The following is a 15,409-nucleotide window of genomic DNA, read 5'->3' as shown; positions in this document are numbered from 1 at the left end:
CCATTCTACCAAGGGACCCCCCCCCGGAGCATCCCCAGTGATGGGGTGTCCCCCCCACCCCGCTTTGCGCCCACCTCGACTGTGGCCACCAAGCCCAGAGGCCACGGGGGGATAATAAAAAAAAAAAAAAAAAAAAAAGGGAGAATGATTAAAAAAATAAAAATAATAAAAATTAGTGGTCGGCCCCCCCAGCCCCCGTGCGGACCCCTCGGAGGGGTCCGGGGGGGGGAGTTTGCATATTCCCTTTGGGCAGAGCTGGGGGGGGGATGCAGCCCCGGGGCGGTGGGTGTTGGGGGGAGCAGTGCAAAGACCCCGGGGGCAGTGGGAGCTCCCCGGACCCCCAAGGGAAAGCCCCCAGCCCGAATCCCCCCGCTGCCGCCCCTCCGGGCTGGGGGGCATCGAGTTGATTATTTTTTGCCTTTGTTTTTTTTTTAACATGTTTTAAGGTGCTTTTCTTGCCGAGGGCGGGTTTTGGGGGGCTGCAGCCGCAGCCCGGCCAGGCATGCTGCCGGCCCCGGGGGTAAAGGCAGCAAAAGGGGGGGGCTGGGGGGGGTCCCCACCAGTGCCCCCGTGGGGCTGGGGGCTCTGGGGGCTTCCTTGGGGCAGGGGGGCCCAGGCCCAAGGGGCGCCAGCGCCCCTCGCCTCCCCCCAGGCCCCACACTCGCTGGGGGGCTGGCCGGGGGGGCTGTCCCGGGTGCCCCCGCTCCCTCCCTCCACTGGCTGTCACTCTGGTCACCGCTGAGAAATGCTTTTTTTTTTTTAATTTTTTTTTTTTTTTTTTTGCTTTGAGCTGATCCTTTCCTAGCCTTAAAACCCTTTTTTTTTTTTCTTTTTTCTTTTTTCAATTTTCTCTCTGTTTTTTGGTTTTTTTTAAATTCTATTTTTTTTAAAATTTATTTTCCCCCCAACTGGACGCTAACCTCCCGCTTCCCCGCGTTGCATTGTCCTTGCAGAAATCAATACTGCACCTTGCATAAAGAACAGTCTCCAAGGATGTGCCCTAGCCCTGTGGGACCCCAAACTGCACCAGTGGGTGAGACCCCGGTGGGACACACGACCCCCACCCCCCCCCATCCTCCACTAATACTTTTGGACACCAAAAAAAAAAAATTAAAAAAAAGAAAAATAAAAAAAAAAATGTTGACGACGACGTTTCTTTCATTACAAAGCAGCAGCGACGCGCGGTGCCACCACCGCCCATCAGTGTCACAACCCGCATCAGTCCTCAGCCGAGGGTGCTGGGGGGGTGTCTCTCTCTCCGACCGGCGGGACGCTTGGGTTTTAAGGCAAATTCTGGATTTTTTGGGGTGTCGGGACCCCGCTCGGCGGTTGGCACAGCAGGGAACGGGCAGAGTGATGGCGAGGGGACCCTTGCTGGACTTTGCCCATTTCCCACTGCGCCAGCCGGACCCCGGAGATGAAGCCGATGGGGATGTAGGTAGGGGGGGGGCTGCGACCCCCCGACACCAGCCCTCGAGGGGGGCACAGCTACATTCACACGGTTCCATTCCTGTCACAAGAGCAGCTGGGCTCAGCCTCCCGGCCCTGCGCCCCATTGCAAACCAATTAAAAAGGGGGGAGGGGTGTGTGTCCCTCAAGGGGGGTGGGATGCTGTGGCCCCCCATAAGGGCTCAGCCATGGGGTTTCCATCCCTGGTCCTCCCCGTGGGGACCTCGACTGCAATCCTCGTCCATCCTGTCACGCCGGGATGCCTGGGTTCCCCCCAGCATTGCGGGGGGGCTCTGACGCAGGGGGGGGCCCTGCTGCCTCCCGCCTCGCTGCCTTTGGTTGCTATAAGCAGAAAAACAAAAGAAAACACCCCCAAAAGGGAAAGAAAAAAAAACCAACAAACCAAAATAAGAGAGGCAAAGCAAAGGGGTGGCCGGACCCCCCCCCACCGGACCCCCCCCCCCTGGCCGGACCCCCCCTCGCCGGCGCAGCCGAGCGGCTATTGCATATTCCGGTGTGTTGGCGCAGAGGATGCATCGGTATTTACCAACTGGAAGACGTTCCGAGGGGGAAAATTAGTTAAAAATAATAATTAATAATAGAGAGAAAGGGACTTTTCCGGCCGAGAAGAAGCCATGCAGGAGGCGAGGGGGGGCAGCCACCCCGGCCCCCCCAGCCCCCGGGAGCCCCGGGCATGCAGCGACTCCCTCGCACTGATATCGGGTCCGGTAATACTTAGTCTTCGAAGGCAAGGCACATCATGTGGTATAAAATTTCGTGCAAATTAGGAAAACATGGATTTTTTTTTCTCGTGGTTTTTTTGTTTTGTTTTTTTTTACGGCTTTTTTTTTCTTTTATACAGAATTTTTTGTGGGTTTTTTCCTCTTTTTTTTTTTTTTTCTTTTTTTCTCTTTTGCTGAAGGGGAAGGTAGAGCCGGTTAATACAGTCTGCCATGCACAGCATCAGCCATCCGCGGCTGGGTTGAGCCAGGTCACCAGATCCTGTTAAAGCACCATGCAGTTTATTTGTCTTTTTTTTTTTTTTTTTGTCTTTTTCTTTTTTTTTATGTGTTTCTTTCTCAGATCTTTAAAAAAAAAAAAAAAACAGGTTTCCCTCTCCACAAGCGCTTTTTTGTTGGTTTTCTTTTTTTTTTTCCTTTTTTTTTTTTTTTTTTTGTGGTTTTCTCCTTTTCTTGTCCTTTTTGATTATTTTTTTGTCTCCCGGGATTTCCTGCATCAGCCCTTTCCCCGGTGCCGTGCCGTGGGCAGGCAGGATCCAGCCTCGCTGCGCTGTGCCATCCCGGGGGGTAGGTGGGAAGCAGGGGGGAGCGGGGGGCCGCTGGATGGGGATGCGATGCCGGTGGTCCACGGGCGGCTCTGGGTGCCAGGGGAGGGGGACAGACGGGTGGCAGCTGTGGCCTTGGTGACATCCCCTGCTCCTGGACATCCCATGGTGGCTTCTCTCCATCATCACCTGTGGGGTGTCCCTGGGGCGTGGGCTCCCTGGGTCCCCTTGGGGACACGCCTGGGACCAGTCTCCTCCGCGGCTGCCACCATCTGCTGGAGACGCCGGGTGCCTTCGTCATCTTCCTCCTCCTCCTCGCCTCGGCCGCTGCATGGGTCCCTCTGATCTAAGGCACTGCCACGTCCCCAAGTCCCTCGGCCACGCTGCCATTGTGCGGGACGGGGATGGCCGACGCTTCTCCAGCACTGGCCCCGGCTGGGGGCTCCTCCGGGGGTCCCGAGACCCCTCCCCACCGCAGATCAGGCACTTGACGCGGGGCCGGGGCTCTGTGGGGCTGGCTCTGCCCTCGCCCTCGCTCAGGCTCCATTTCTCCATCCTTTTGTATTTAAAAAAAAAAAAAAAACCCCAAAAACCCCAACCAGCCATCCTGGCAAGCCAGTGCCAGGGCTCTGTCTCCTCTCCTCTTCCTCCTCCTCCTCCTCTTTCCTCCTTTTTTGTGATTTTTTTTTTTCTTTTCTTCTTTCTTTTTTGTTTGACGATTCCCTCTTAAAAGTGCATTTCCTACAAAATGTGCAACACGAGCGCACCCTCCCCTCGCCACCCACCTGGTACCTGTCCACAGGAATGCATAGCTCAGACACACGGACGCACGCCCCTCCACAGCCCCACGGACCCTCCCCCGGCGCACGGACACGCAGGGGGACACAGGGACACACGTGGGGACATGGGCCAGGGCTGGGGGGGCAAGGAAGGCATTGCAGAGAGATGGCAACCAGTGCCCTGGCCCGACGGTGGCAGCCCGGGCGCTGCTGGGGCCATGGTGGCAGTGTCCCCGTGGGAATCGGGGTGCCACTGCCACCGTCTTTGGCCGTGGCCATGCACCCCCCATGGCCCCGAGCCCCCTCCTCCTGTGGCACCCACTCGTGTCAAGCCGAGCTGGCCACCGTGCCACTGTGCCACCACGTCACCGCATCACCATGCGGTGTCACCACCACGCATGTCACCGTGTCACCCCAGCACAGCATCACCCATCCCCAAGGCGCTTTCACGGCACGGAGCATCGCCTCGCCCCGACAGCGAGCGCGGCCGCACGCATGGGGAACCGGTGGCAGGAGGTGACCCCCACCCCGCTGCGCCCCACCTCGGCCCTGGGGCCCCCCCGAGAGTCTGTGTGGGGCCGGGGGGTGGCGGGGGGGGATCTTTTCTACTCACATAGAGGCAAGAATGAGAGTCAAGAGCCGTTTGCATATCCGACCCTCCGGTGAGCAGCCGGCAGGGCTCTGGCGCCGCAGCCCCGCTGCCACTCCGGGAGGCATTGCTGGCACGAGTTGTGTCAGGTCTCAGCGCGGCGCCGGCTGACGGGGCAAATAATAGTGTTTTTTTTCTTGTTTTTTTGTTTCTTTGTTTTCTGGCGCATCGCCGGGTTGGGGTTGGGGGAAGGTCCTCCTGGGATGGGTTGTTGTTTTGTTTGTATTTTTTTTTTTCTTCCTTTTTAAAAAAGTTTGACCCTTTTCCTTCTTCCTTTCCCTCGCTCTTTCCTTCGGGTGTGGGTTTTGCTTGTCGTCGTCGTCGTCGTCGTCGTCATCGTCGTCGTCGTCATCATCATCATCGTTGTGAGTCCACGCTCTCCGTCGTCACCGCAAGGCTGGGCCTGGTGCTCGGGGACGGGGATGTTCCTCCAGGGGTGCCTAAAGCAGAGGAGAAGGGAGGCGAAGGGGCGGCACGGCGGTGGTTATCCCAGGTACCAGGACTGCCGGGAGAGAAGAGAGAGGCTGGCGTTAGTGCCCCGTGCCACACGGTGTCCCCTGCACCAGGACAGCTGTCCCCACGCTGCCACCCTTGCTGCCCTGCACCGGGCTGGTGTCCCCATCCCTACGCTGAGTTCGCCAGTCCTCTGCACCAGGGCCACCAGCGTTCCCCTTGGTGGCCGGTCCCTCTGCACCTCCACAGCCGAAGTGATGCTCCCCAGGGAATGGTCCCACTTGGGGATGGGTTAGGGGGGTGGCAGGGCCGGGGACCTTGTGGGGTGGCCCCCTGCCACCCTCCCATTGTCTTCCCACCCCCCAGCCCCAAGTTCAAGTTCATATCCGATTACCTCATGTCTGGTTTCCGTTGGCAACGAGACAGCTCGGGGCCGCCGCTTCCCTTAACCCTTCCCGGCCCCGCCACACATGACCCGAGAGCAGCAGGTCTCAGCTACCCATCCCCGCTTCGGTTCCCCTGTGCCTCAGTTTCCCTATGCAGAGGTCCCTGAGCCCTGGGGAGGCCCCCTCAGGTGTGACCAACTACACACACACAGGGACAGAGACAGGGACCCTGAGGTCCTGGGGCTTTCAGTGGCTGTGACCCCCAGGGGGTAGGGGGTGCAGGGGCCCCAGCACCCTGCTCCCCAGGGGCTCTCCCAGAGCTGCCCCCAAAGTCCTTGGGGTCCCCACCCCACGTGTAGAACTGGGGAAACTGAGGCAGGGTGGGCACCTGCGGTCAGAGCTGGGCCCCCCGTGTTTTCCCCCTTCAATGGCACCGCAGCCTTGGGTGTCCCAGCTCACGGTCCCCAGGTGCTTGGACTCTGGCACAGAACAGCACCCTTGGGTGCCCCACAGCACAGCTCACAGTCCCTGAGTACTTGCACCCTGGCACGGCACAGCACCCTTGGGTACCCCACAGCACAGTGGCTCACACTCCCTGAGTGCTCACATCCTGCCACAGCACAGCACCCTTGGGTGCCCTACAGCACAGTGGCTCACGGTTCCTGGGTGCTTGCACCCTGGCACAGCACAGCACCCTTGGGTGCCCCATGGCACAGCTCAGTGCCCTCAGTACTCGACCCTGCAGGTGCTGCACCCTGGGGTTCCCCCAGCACGGCGCCATCCACACCCCCATCCCGCTGCCCCGGCACTGGTGTCACTGGCCAGGCAGGGCTGCAGCCTTCCAGAGCTCCCCCGCCGGCACCGCTGAGGCCGGCCAACTCACACCACAAGTGAGGCAAGGTGCTGGCACTCCTACCCCGGTCCTGCGGCACTGCCCACGGCGCTGGCACTGGCTCACAAACTACCAGCTAAAAAATACCCAGGACTAATGAAAAGCCCCTGGAAAGGTGCACGCTGCATCCTGCTGCGACTGGAGCAGCCGGCGGGTGTAGTTAGGTGAGAGCAGGGTGTCCAAGCCCACCTGGAGAGGGGGCACACGGCCGCAGTGCCGCTCGCTTGGGGATGCTGCGGGCACCCGGGCAGCCCTGCTGTGCCACGGTGCCAGGTTGGCACAGCTGGAGTGTGGCAAGAAGAGGGCAAGGTGCCAGGCATGGGCACAGTGGGGACCTCCCTCTGCCCTGGGAGACCCTGGGTGGCCCCAAGCCAACAGCAGTGCCCACGGCCCTGGCACAGGGTGCAGGGTGGCAATGCCCATGGCGGGGATGCCCCAGCGGCAATGCCCCACGGTGGCAATGCCCACAGCAGCGATGTCAAGGCAGAAATGCCCACAACAGCAATGCCCACAGTGGCAACGCCCATGGCAGTTATGCCCATAGTGGCAATGCCTGTGGCAGTGACGCCCACAACAACCATGCCCATGGCGGTGATGCCTGTGGCAGCGATGCCACGGTGGAGATGGCCATCCAACGGCCACGGCGGCAATGCCCACAGTGGCGATGCCCACAGCAGCAATGCCTACGACGGCCATGCCCATGGTGGTGATGCCCATGGCAGCGATGCCACGGTGGAGATGGCCATCCAACGGCCACGGCGGCAATGCCCACAGTGGCGATACCACGACAACAATGCCATGGTGGGGACTCCCATAGCAGCAATACCCATGACGGCGACACCCGCAACAGCCGTGCCCACGGCGGCGATGCCCACGACGATGCCACGGCGGCGGTGCCCAGGGCGAGGGCAGGAGGGTCCCCCCAGCAGCATCCCCGCTCTCACCTGTGCCTGATAGATACTCCCAGGATCCCTTGGTCCTAATCCCACGAAGGAACGGTTCGCAGGGGGCGTGCCTGGTGCAGAGTAGGCTGGGGAACAAACGAGAGCTCATTAACGGGGCTGCCGGCGGCACTGCTATCGTCCCCCCCGGGGCCAAACCCGGCCAGCTGGCTGGCACTGCTGGGACGGGCGTCCCAGGCACCCGGGGCCAGGCGACATCCCTGGCTGTGCCCCGGCAGCAGGCGAGTGGAGGCCAGGGATGCTGCGCCCGGGGCGGTGCCACCTGTGCCTGCGTCCTGCTGGAGGGGTGGCTTCGGGGGTGACGGCAGGCTGGGGGGCGAGACACCCCACGGTGCAGGCACAGACGGGTGCTCGGCTGCTGTGCCAGCCCCTGCAGCTTCCTGACCGGAGCTGCCGTGGGGTGAGTGCGATGGGAGCCACCAGCTCCACTTGGCCGTGTCACCCCCTGCCACCTCTACCCTGCAGCTGAGGGTCCAGCAGTGGGACCCCCGGCCCCACTGAGCTCCTGGGCTCAGCCCCTTCGGAGGCAGGGTGATTCTGGGGGGCACGGGGGGTTCAGAGCTGCCACATGGCCTCTGCGCCCCTTGGGGACAGCCAGTGTCCCCCTGGTGTGCATCCATCCCTGAGCCTCGGGGGGGACTGGCACTGTCCAGTCCCTCCCTGTGGCCGTGGCCCTGTCACCGGCCAGGCCACGCCACCCCAAGCTCTCCCCTCCAGATCAGCTTTGACTTCTTCACACCACATATCTTTGACACCCATCAGCCGGCTGGTGGCACCCAGCCGTGGCCTGTCCCCTGGGGACGGTGCCCCCGGGCAGGGCTTGACCCTGTGAAGACCTGGCAGCCTCCTGGCGTACCAGGAGGTGTCCCGGGGGTACAGCGGGACAGGGACAGGGACAACCCCTTCGTGGAGTGCAGCGATGGCACAGTGTCCCACCAATGTGGCACGCGCCCTGATGTCAGCCTGGGGATGACACCAGTGTCTCCCGCCTGCAGCCCTGGAGCCCAGTGCCCCAAAATCCTCCTGGCCAAGGCGCTGAAGCCCCCCGAGGTGGAGTGGAGGGGGAGAGCTTGTCAGCCACTGCTGCTAACGAAGGCCACCCAGGCACCTCCTGCCAAGGGCTCCGGGGGTCCTGCACGCAGTCCTTGCACCCGCATCGCTTCACAGCCCCCGACCAGATCAGCATCCCCAGCGCCAGGGACCCCGTGTGGCACAGGCAGGCACGCTGCCCCCAGCACCATACCCATGCCAGCTGGTCCCCGTGTCACCGGCAGCACCGCTCCCGCCAGCTGGCGGGGAAACTGAGGCACGGAGAGGCGACAGCCTCCCCCAGAAGCCCTGTCCGCACCGGGGGTGTTTGGGCAGGCCATCAGCTGGGGGGAGCCCCGCCGTGGCTCCGCTCCCGCTCCCCTGGCCGTCTCAGAGGGACGCAGGGCTCAGGCTGGTCCCTAGGACCAGCACGGGACCCCCTGGCTTGGGGGACACAAGAGCTGCCTGCCCAAACCCTGCCCGCTCTGACCTGCCTGAGACCCAGCAAACTCATTGCGTGCCGGCTGCCGCCCTCTCCCCGGCTGCAGGGTGGCCACCTCCGCCAACAGCCCCCCAGCAGCACCGAGACGGGGGGACCTGGGGGGGGCTGTGAGACAGCCGGGGAGAGGGGTGGGCGCCGCGGGGTGCTTACTGGGTGATGTCGGTGAGGTCGTCCCTCCCTCGGTAGTTGTCGTGGTGGATTTGGTGTCAGGAGAGACGGCCAAGCGGGGCATGCCGGGGGGAGGTGGCGGCGCCAGCATCTGCGTGGGCAGGTAGTGGCTGGGCACTTTCACTTGACCACTTCCATTTAACTGGGGACACAACACAGACAGAAAAACAAACAGCACAAGCCATTAGGAAGCACCCGCAGCACCGGCAGTGCCGGCCCGGTGAGCCCCCGGTGCTGCCCGGCACAGCTGCGCAGCATCCCTCACCGCTGACACGAGTTTGGTGGGTCTCAGAGCAGCCCTGAACGGTCGGCGCTGGCAAACAAGGGAAATCACGGCGGTGCAGGGGGGGCTGGGGGGGAGCTGGGGGGGGGGCATACCCCGTGGTGGCGCGTGCCGGAGCTGGGGCGCTGTGCCCCCCTCGCTGCGGCGGTGGGAAGCGCTCACCTGTGGGGATGGGGGTACCCCACGGTGCTGGCGACAACAGCCTTCAAAGGTCCCTGTACCAGCCCCCCATGCCCAGCCGGGCAGGGGGCTGCTCCGAACGCCATCTCTGCCAGCCCCACACCGAGCCCCTGCGCAGGGGATGAGCAGCTGTGCCCCTCACCCCGCCATTGGGCCTTGCCAGTGAGGGGCAGCAGGCGGGTGATAAGCAGAGCTCAGAGGGGGGCCCCAAGACCCTCTGCAACTGGGGAGCGGGGTGGGGGCACAGGAGCAGCAATGCAGTCACCCCTGGCCCCCAGCTTTGGGTACAAAGGGAGCCTGGGGGTGCTGGGTGCGTGGGGTGACTTGTGCAGGGTGCTGCAAGCACTGGGTGCTGGGTGTGGGGTGCTGGGTGCGCAGGGTGCTGAGTGCATGGGTTATTGGGTGGTGGGTGCACAGGTTGCTGGGTACAAGGGGTGCTGGGTGCATGGGGTGCTGGGTGCACTGGGTGCTGTGGGGGAGTGTTGGGTGCATGGGTTGCTGGGTGCATGGGGTGCTGGGTGCACTGGGTGCTGTGGGGGAGTGTTGGGTGCATGGGGTTCATGGGTTGCCGGGTCCATGGGGTGCTGGTGCACTGGGTGCTGTGGGGGAGTGTTGGGTGCATGGGGTGCACAGGTTGCTGGGTGCATGGGGTGCTGGGTGTGTGGGGTGCTGGGGTGAGGGAAGGCACACAGCTGCATGGGGTGGCCCTGCCACCCCTGTGGGGACACTGGGGACATGGCGCAGTGGTGGGGCTGATGGGTCACCAGCCGGCTGCGTGGGCAGACAGGGCACACAGCGCCCAGCAGGCACGCTGGTGGATGGTGGCTCTTTGGCGATGATCACACGTCCCTTGCTGGATGCCCTGCTCCCACAAGACACACCCAGCCCCAGCTGACGGCTCAGCCCTGGCACCCCCGCCCTGTCTCCCCTGTGAGGCGGCGCCCAGTGCTAAGCCAAGGGACGGCACCTTCATCACCAGAGAAATGAGGTGCCAACACCGACCAGGCGCAGCGGCGCTCCCGAACCAACGCAAGGCACTGGCTGGAGCTGCTCAGCCCCAGCCACGGCGGTAGGAACCCCCTACCAGGCTGGCTGTTGGCACATGGGTGCCATTGGAGCACCCCGAACCCCCCACATGCGGCGGCGGTGGTGGTGGTGGTGACGGCGGTGGCGGCAGATGATCCAGGGGATGCCCCTCTGGCAGCCCAGCTGGCAGCAGCCCCCGGTGCCGCACGGCGAGGTCAGTGATGGGATGGAGGGATGGGGCCGGATCCTTACCGGTCCGGGCTGCTGGTTGGACGGGTCGCAGGCCAGCGAGACGAGATCTTTCAGCGGGTCCTGCGGGTTGAGATGAGGCGGGTACCGAATGGCCGTGTGGGGGAAGTAGGTGGAGGCCGTCTGGGGGAGGATGGAGGTGGTGGGGAAATGCAGCGCAGACGACGGGTGCGGGCTTCGAGCGATACCTGTGGGGGAGAGCGGAAGGGGGGGACCCACTGGTGTCACTGCCAGCTAGCCGCTGCCCCAGTCCCTCACAATGCTCACCCGCCCACACCGTGGCTCCGTTTCCCCACCGGGACACTCACCGCTGTGCACCGCGATGACGGGACGGTGGTGCTGCGTGAAGCTGCTCAGCCGGGGCGAGGAGTCCTGGGGTGATGGGCTGTTGAAGGGAGACTTGTCCATCTCCGTCTTCTTCACGGTGGGGGAGATGCCTGGGGAAAGCAGGGGACGGCGTCACACCCTGGCACCCACAGGGGACAGCGTCATGCTCTGGCACCTGCTGCGGGACCCCGAAGTCCCGGGGCTGCTGCCAGCCTGGCCCAGGGTTGGGGCACTCGTTCCTGGGACAAGGGGCACCCTGGGGACAGGCTGGGCACAGGGAGGGCACGTGGGTGTGAGCGCGCATGTGGGTGCACACCTCTGTGTGCGTGTGGGTTCAGGAGGGTGTGCACGTGTGTGGGCACCTCCAGGGGGGTACCGCAGCTGTGCACATGCACACGTGTGCGTGCACCAGCATACAGGTGTGCACGAGTGTGTGCTCACCTCCATGTGTGCACGTGCGTGCACATGTACACGTGCATGCAGCAGCACAACTGTGTGCGCCTGTGCGAGTGTGTGTACGTGCACACACATGTGCAGGCGTGCGTGTGTGTCTGTGTGCACAGCTGTGCATGCAAGTGCACGGGTGCGTGTACACAAGCGCAGGCAGCTCTCTGTGTGTGTGCCCACCCCACTCTATGTGCAGAGGTGGGGGCCCCCAGGGGGTCCCATCGCCCTGCAGCCCCCACCGGGCACAGACCTCCCCTGGCACCCCAGGGCTGGGGGCCACGTCCTGCCAGCACGAGGAGCTCGCAGGGAGGCAGAAAGGTGCTGGCTTGGGGGGTGACCCCTTCAGCGACCTGACGCGCAGCCCCCCAGCACCCTGCGAGCCCCGGACGCGGGGTGGGAGGGGGTGGCAGGCACGTTAATCCCCCACCACCGTGGCTTTAGCCCTGGCCATTTGGCCCAGGCCTGGTAATGGGTTTAGCCCCTTCTCAGCCGGCGGTTAGGAGGATTTCCCAGAACATCCCGTACGGGATTGCCATAACCCTCCGCCGCCACGGCTCAGCACCCCCCGCTGCCCTCCCTTGCCGCTGCCCCGGATCAGGCAGGGGACAGGGACAGCCCTGCATGGCTCAATGCCCACATGCAACGCTTCGGGGAGGGTGCTGGGTCTGGCCCCAGGACCCTCCTGCCCTCCCACCTGCCCCCTGTGGTACCAGCCCACGGGGCAGGATGGGGCACAGTCCCCAGCACATATGGGGCACCGTCCTGGGGCAGGACCTGATTTCCCCAAGTCCCCTTCCGAGAGGATCGGTGCCCCCAGCCCCCCAGCCAGCACCTCCCAGGCTCTGGCAGGGCTGGGGAGCCAGGTCCTGCCCCACTGCTGGGGTGCAGGGTAAGAGCCAAAGGGGGAGAAAGACAGCAGCTCCTTCGCCTACAGCGCTGTGAAGGCACCCCGGGGCGTGGGAGCCGCTGTGCCAGCCCCGCAGCATCGCTTTAATTAGCCCAGCCCCCCCCCCCTTTTCTTAATGAACAGCTAATTGGGGCTGTCTAGACAGGAAAGGGAAAAAAAGCCAAGCGAGAAAGAAAGCTGTCCATAGCGCCAGCAGCCACCATGGGGCTGGGAGAGGCTGGCGTGCAGCTGGGGCACCGGGCTGGCCCTATAGAGAGCACCTACAGAGAGAGCCTCGGCCTAAATAGGGGTGTGTGTGTGTGTGTCCTGTAGCAACACTGTGGCATCTATAGAGACCCTGTGTCTAAATGCAGGGGGGGTACAGTGACACCTGGACACCTATGGGGAGCCTGTGCCTCAATCAGGGGGCCCTATTTCAACACCATGGCACCTATAGAGAGCCTGTGCCCAAGCAGAGGGGCCCTATAGCAATACCACAGCATCTATAGAGAGCCTGTGACTTAATGGGCAGCTCTGTAGCAAACCCACAGCACCTATAGAGAGCCTGTGCCTTGACTGGGGGCTGTACAGCAATGCCACAGCCCCCACTGAGGAGCAGTGACTGGCTGGGGACACTATAGCAACACCACAGCACCTATAGCTAACTTGTGCTTTGACCTGAGGGCCCTATAGCAAACCCACGGCTCAGAGAGAGTGCCTGAGCTTTCACAGGGGATATCTGGAACTGGTGAGCTGGCCGGGGGCCCTATAGCAGCCGGAGGGCCCCTATAGGGAGGTCCCTATAGGGAGGCACCTACCCCCTTCCATGTCTTCTGTCCAGTTGCGGCTGCTGCTGGTGGGGGAGTTGGAGGAGGTGTAGTACTCGCCGCCTGGGCTGGTGTCGATGTCATCCTCCATGGACCCCGACTTGTGCCGTTTGCTCCTGGGGAGCAGGGAAGGGATCAGCACCAGCCCGCGTCAGGATCCGGCCTGCCCCCTGCCTCCCCCGTGGCAAGACGGCCAGCGGCCCATGGCCTTGCTTGGGCTGGCCCCAGTGTCGCCCCAGCATCACCCCCGCATCACCCCAGCATCGCCCCGGCATCACCCCAGCATCACCCTGGCATCGCCCCAGCATCGCCCCAGCATCACCGCGGTGGCACCTACCCGCTGGATGAGGTGCTGGGCAGCGTCCTCCTCATGCCGGTGCTGGAGGGGTTCAGGTCATAGGCCAGGTGGCCCTGCAGCTCCCCCAGGGAGAAGTTTGGCCCCGTGCCTGTCACCACCGGCGCTGCAGGGAGAGAGGGGGATCAGGGGGGGCCCGGCATTGCCCCCGCCCGGCAGGGAGGGGAGCCCCAGCCCACAGATGGGACAGGGGAGCTGTTGGGATGCTGCTGTGCCCAGGCAGCTGCAGGGTGAGGGGGGTGGCATCATGGTGGCACTCACTTCGGGACACCTGGATGAGCTCGGTGACGCTGAACACCCCCGAGGTGACAAAGCTTTCCTGGAAGTCTGTTGAATCTGCAGAGAAGAGAGGAGAAAGTGCTGGAGAGGGGGGAAGGACCACCCCTCCTGCCCTGCATTGTCTTGTGGCTATGCTTGAGGACACCCCAATGTCCCCAAATCCCCCGTAATGCCACCCACCCCACCTCAGCCAGCTTGGCTCCACTGCCCTCCTCCAGCAAGGGACCACCCTGACAGGTCCCCTCTGCTGCAGACACCCTGGGGCTGTTTGTGCCTCAGTTTCCCTGTGGCTGAGAGCGCCAGCAGGGCTGGGGGCTGCACCCACACCCTGGGTCCCCCAGGGCAGCTCCTGTTGCCACACGACATGGTCCCAGCAGGGCTCTGCCAGCCGTGGGATGATGCTGAGGCCGTGCCCAGCTCATGGCTGGGGCTGGGGGGCACCAGAGCTGGTGGCACCAGCACAGGAGGTATGACTGCCTGCCGAGGGGGCTGCCTCCGCAGCAGGGACCCTGGAGACGGGCTCGGGTGTCCCTTGACCCCTTGCCCAAGCCCGACCCGCTGCTGCTCACCCAGCGTGATGGGTTTGCTGTCCTCCTGGTCCGAGCCGATGCCCGTCCGGGGGCTGCTGCTCTGCTCTGCGTCTGCAAGAGGAAAACACCAGAGGGGTGAGCCCCCCGCTGCCGGTACAAGTGGGGGGCACCTGCTGGTTAACGGTCCCGGCAGCCTCCCTCGGGGCTCTGCTGGGGACACACACTGAGGCTCCCACCCCGAAGGAGGACCACGATGGAGCCGGCATGTCCCCAGCTGCTGGGGAAGAGCCACCAAGTGTCCCTCCCTGCAGCTTCCCCGCTGGTGACAGGAACAGGGACAACCCCACACTGGCATCCTGCCTCCTCTCCTCCGTCCAGCCCCTGCTGCGTCCCATCCCTGCGCCACTGGGCAGGTCACCACAGGCAGGCATTGCCCTTGTCACCCCGTGGCCCCTCGTCCAATCTGCGGGTGGGCAGCAGGGCCCCCACGCAGCACCCGCTCCGATCCTTGAAGCCCCTGCTGCCCCCACTCCATCTCAGCTAAAAATAACCGGGCCAGGATGCTGAGCTCAGCAGCACCAGTGCACCCTGGCATGGCACAGCACGGCACGGCACGGCACGGCACGGCACGGCATGGCACAGCATGGCATGGCACGGCATGGCACAGCACGGCATGGCACGGCATGGCACAGCACGGCACAGCACGGCACGGCACAGCACAGCACGGCAAAGCCAGCGCACCCTTGGCTCTCCATGCCCCACAGGTGCCTGAGCCATGCTCAGGAGCATCCTTCACGCCGGTGTGGGCTCGGCTGCGCGCCCCTCACCCAGCTGCTCCCAAACCCCTTCCAAAACTTTCGCCACGTACTTCCCCCTCTCTTCCTCGTCCTTCCTCCCGCTCCTCCATCCTCATCCTCCTCCTCCCACCACATGGCCTACGGCATGGCTCTTTCGCAGCTTTGGCTGATGCCGGGAAAGGGCCGCGACAATCTAAACACCACCGTCAAAACAGTGCGGCCGCCGCTGCCAGCCCGCCTGCCGCGACGGGGGGCTTTCTTCCCTTCCTTTCCTTTTTCCCACCCTTCTCTCCCCCCTGTCCCCTGCCCCGCAGCCACGCTCAGCTCCCTGGGCTGTTATTCTTGGTGGGCCACGCTGAGCCAGGCGGGCAGCGGACCCCCGCCACCCCCTGCCGTGCCACCCCTGCGTGCCACCCGCGCCACCCGCCGGGCCGCTTGACGTTGACGTTGCATGCAGCCATTTTGTCTCCCTCCCCAGTTGCTGGCGTTCCTCCCCACCCCTTCCCCGTGCCGGCCTGGCAGCCCGTCGGTGCCGGCGGCCCCATGGCATCCCGCCCCACCGCCGAGCCTGCTGCCAGCCAGCCCCGTGCCCACTTGCCCGTGCGCTTGGCTTCCCCCAGGCAGCCATCTTAGGGAGCAGAGATTCCCCCGGCGATGGGCGCGGGTGGT

The 15,409-nt window shown here is 63.9% G+C and overlaps 1 protein-coding gene across 4 annotated transcripts in view; it reads right to left on the bottom strand.

Moving 5' to 3' along the window:
- Positions 1 to 3,387: 3,387 nt before the first annotated feature.
- Positions 3,388 to 15,409, bottom strand: part of NFIC (nuclear factor I C) — a 41,723-nt gene continuing 29,701 nt past the window's right edge. For 2 of the 4 annotated variants that reach the window (XM_056335992.1, XM_056335991.1), the window contains exons 3-11: positions 13,983 to 14,054; positions 13,396 to 13,470; positions 13,117 to 13,240; positions 12,771 to 12,895; positions 10,601 to 10,729; positions 10,296 to 10,480; positions 8,537 to 8,696; positions 6,838 to 6,923; positions 3,388 to 4,664 (exon numbers count right to left, since the gene is read on the bottom strand). In XM_056335992.1, coding sequence (XP_056191967.1) covers positions 4,647 to 4,664; positions 6,838 to 6,923; positions 8,537 to 8,696; positions 10,296 to 10,480; positions 10,601 to 10,729; positions 12,771 to 12,895; positions 13,117 to 13,240; positions 13,396 to 13,470; positions 13,983 to 14,054 — 974 coding nt within the window. In that variant the 3' untranslated portion in view covers positions 3,388 to 4,646. The remainder of the gene's footprint in view (positions 4,665 to 6,837; positions 6,924 to 8,536; positions 8,697 to 10,295; positions 10,481 to 10,600; positions 10,730 to 12,770; positions 12,896 to 13,116; positions 13,241 to 13,395; positions 13,471 to 13,982; positions 14,055 to 15,409) is intronic. The other 2 variants (XM_056335993.1, XM_056335994.1) reach the window with 2 other exon arrangements.

Source organism: Falco biarmicus, chromosome 4 (genome assembly GCF_023638135.1).
Source record: "Falco biarmicus isolate bFalBia1 chromosome 4, bFalBia1.pri, whole genome shotgun sequence".
NCBI lineage: Eukaryota > Metazoa > Chordata > Aves > Falconiformes > Falconidae > Falco > Falco biarmicus.
This window is presented reverse-complemented; position numbering and strand designations above follow the sequence as displayed.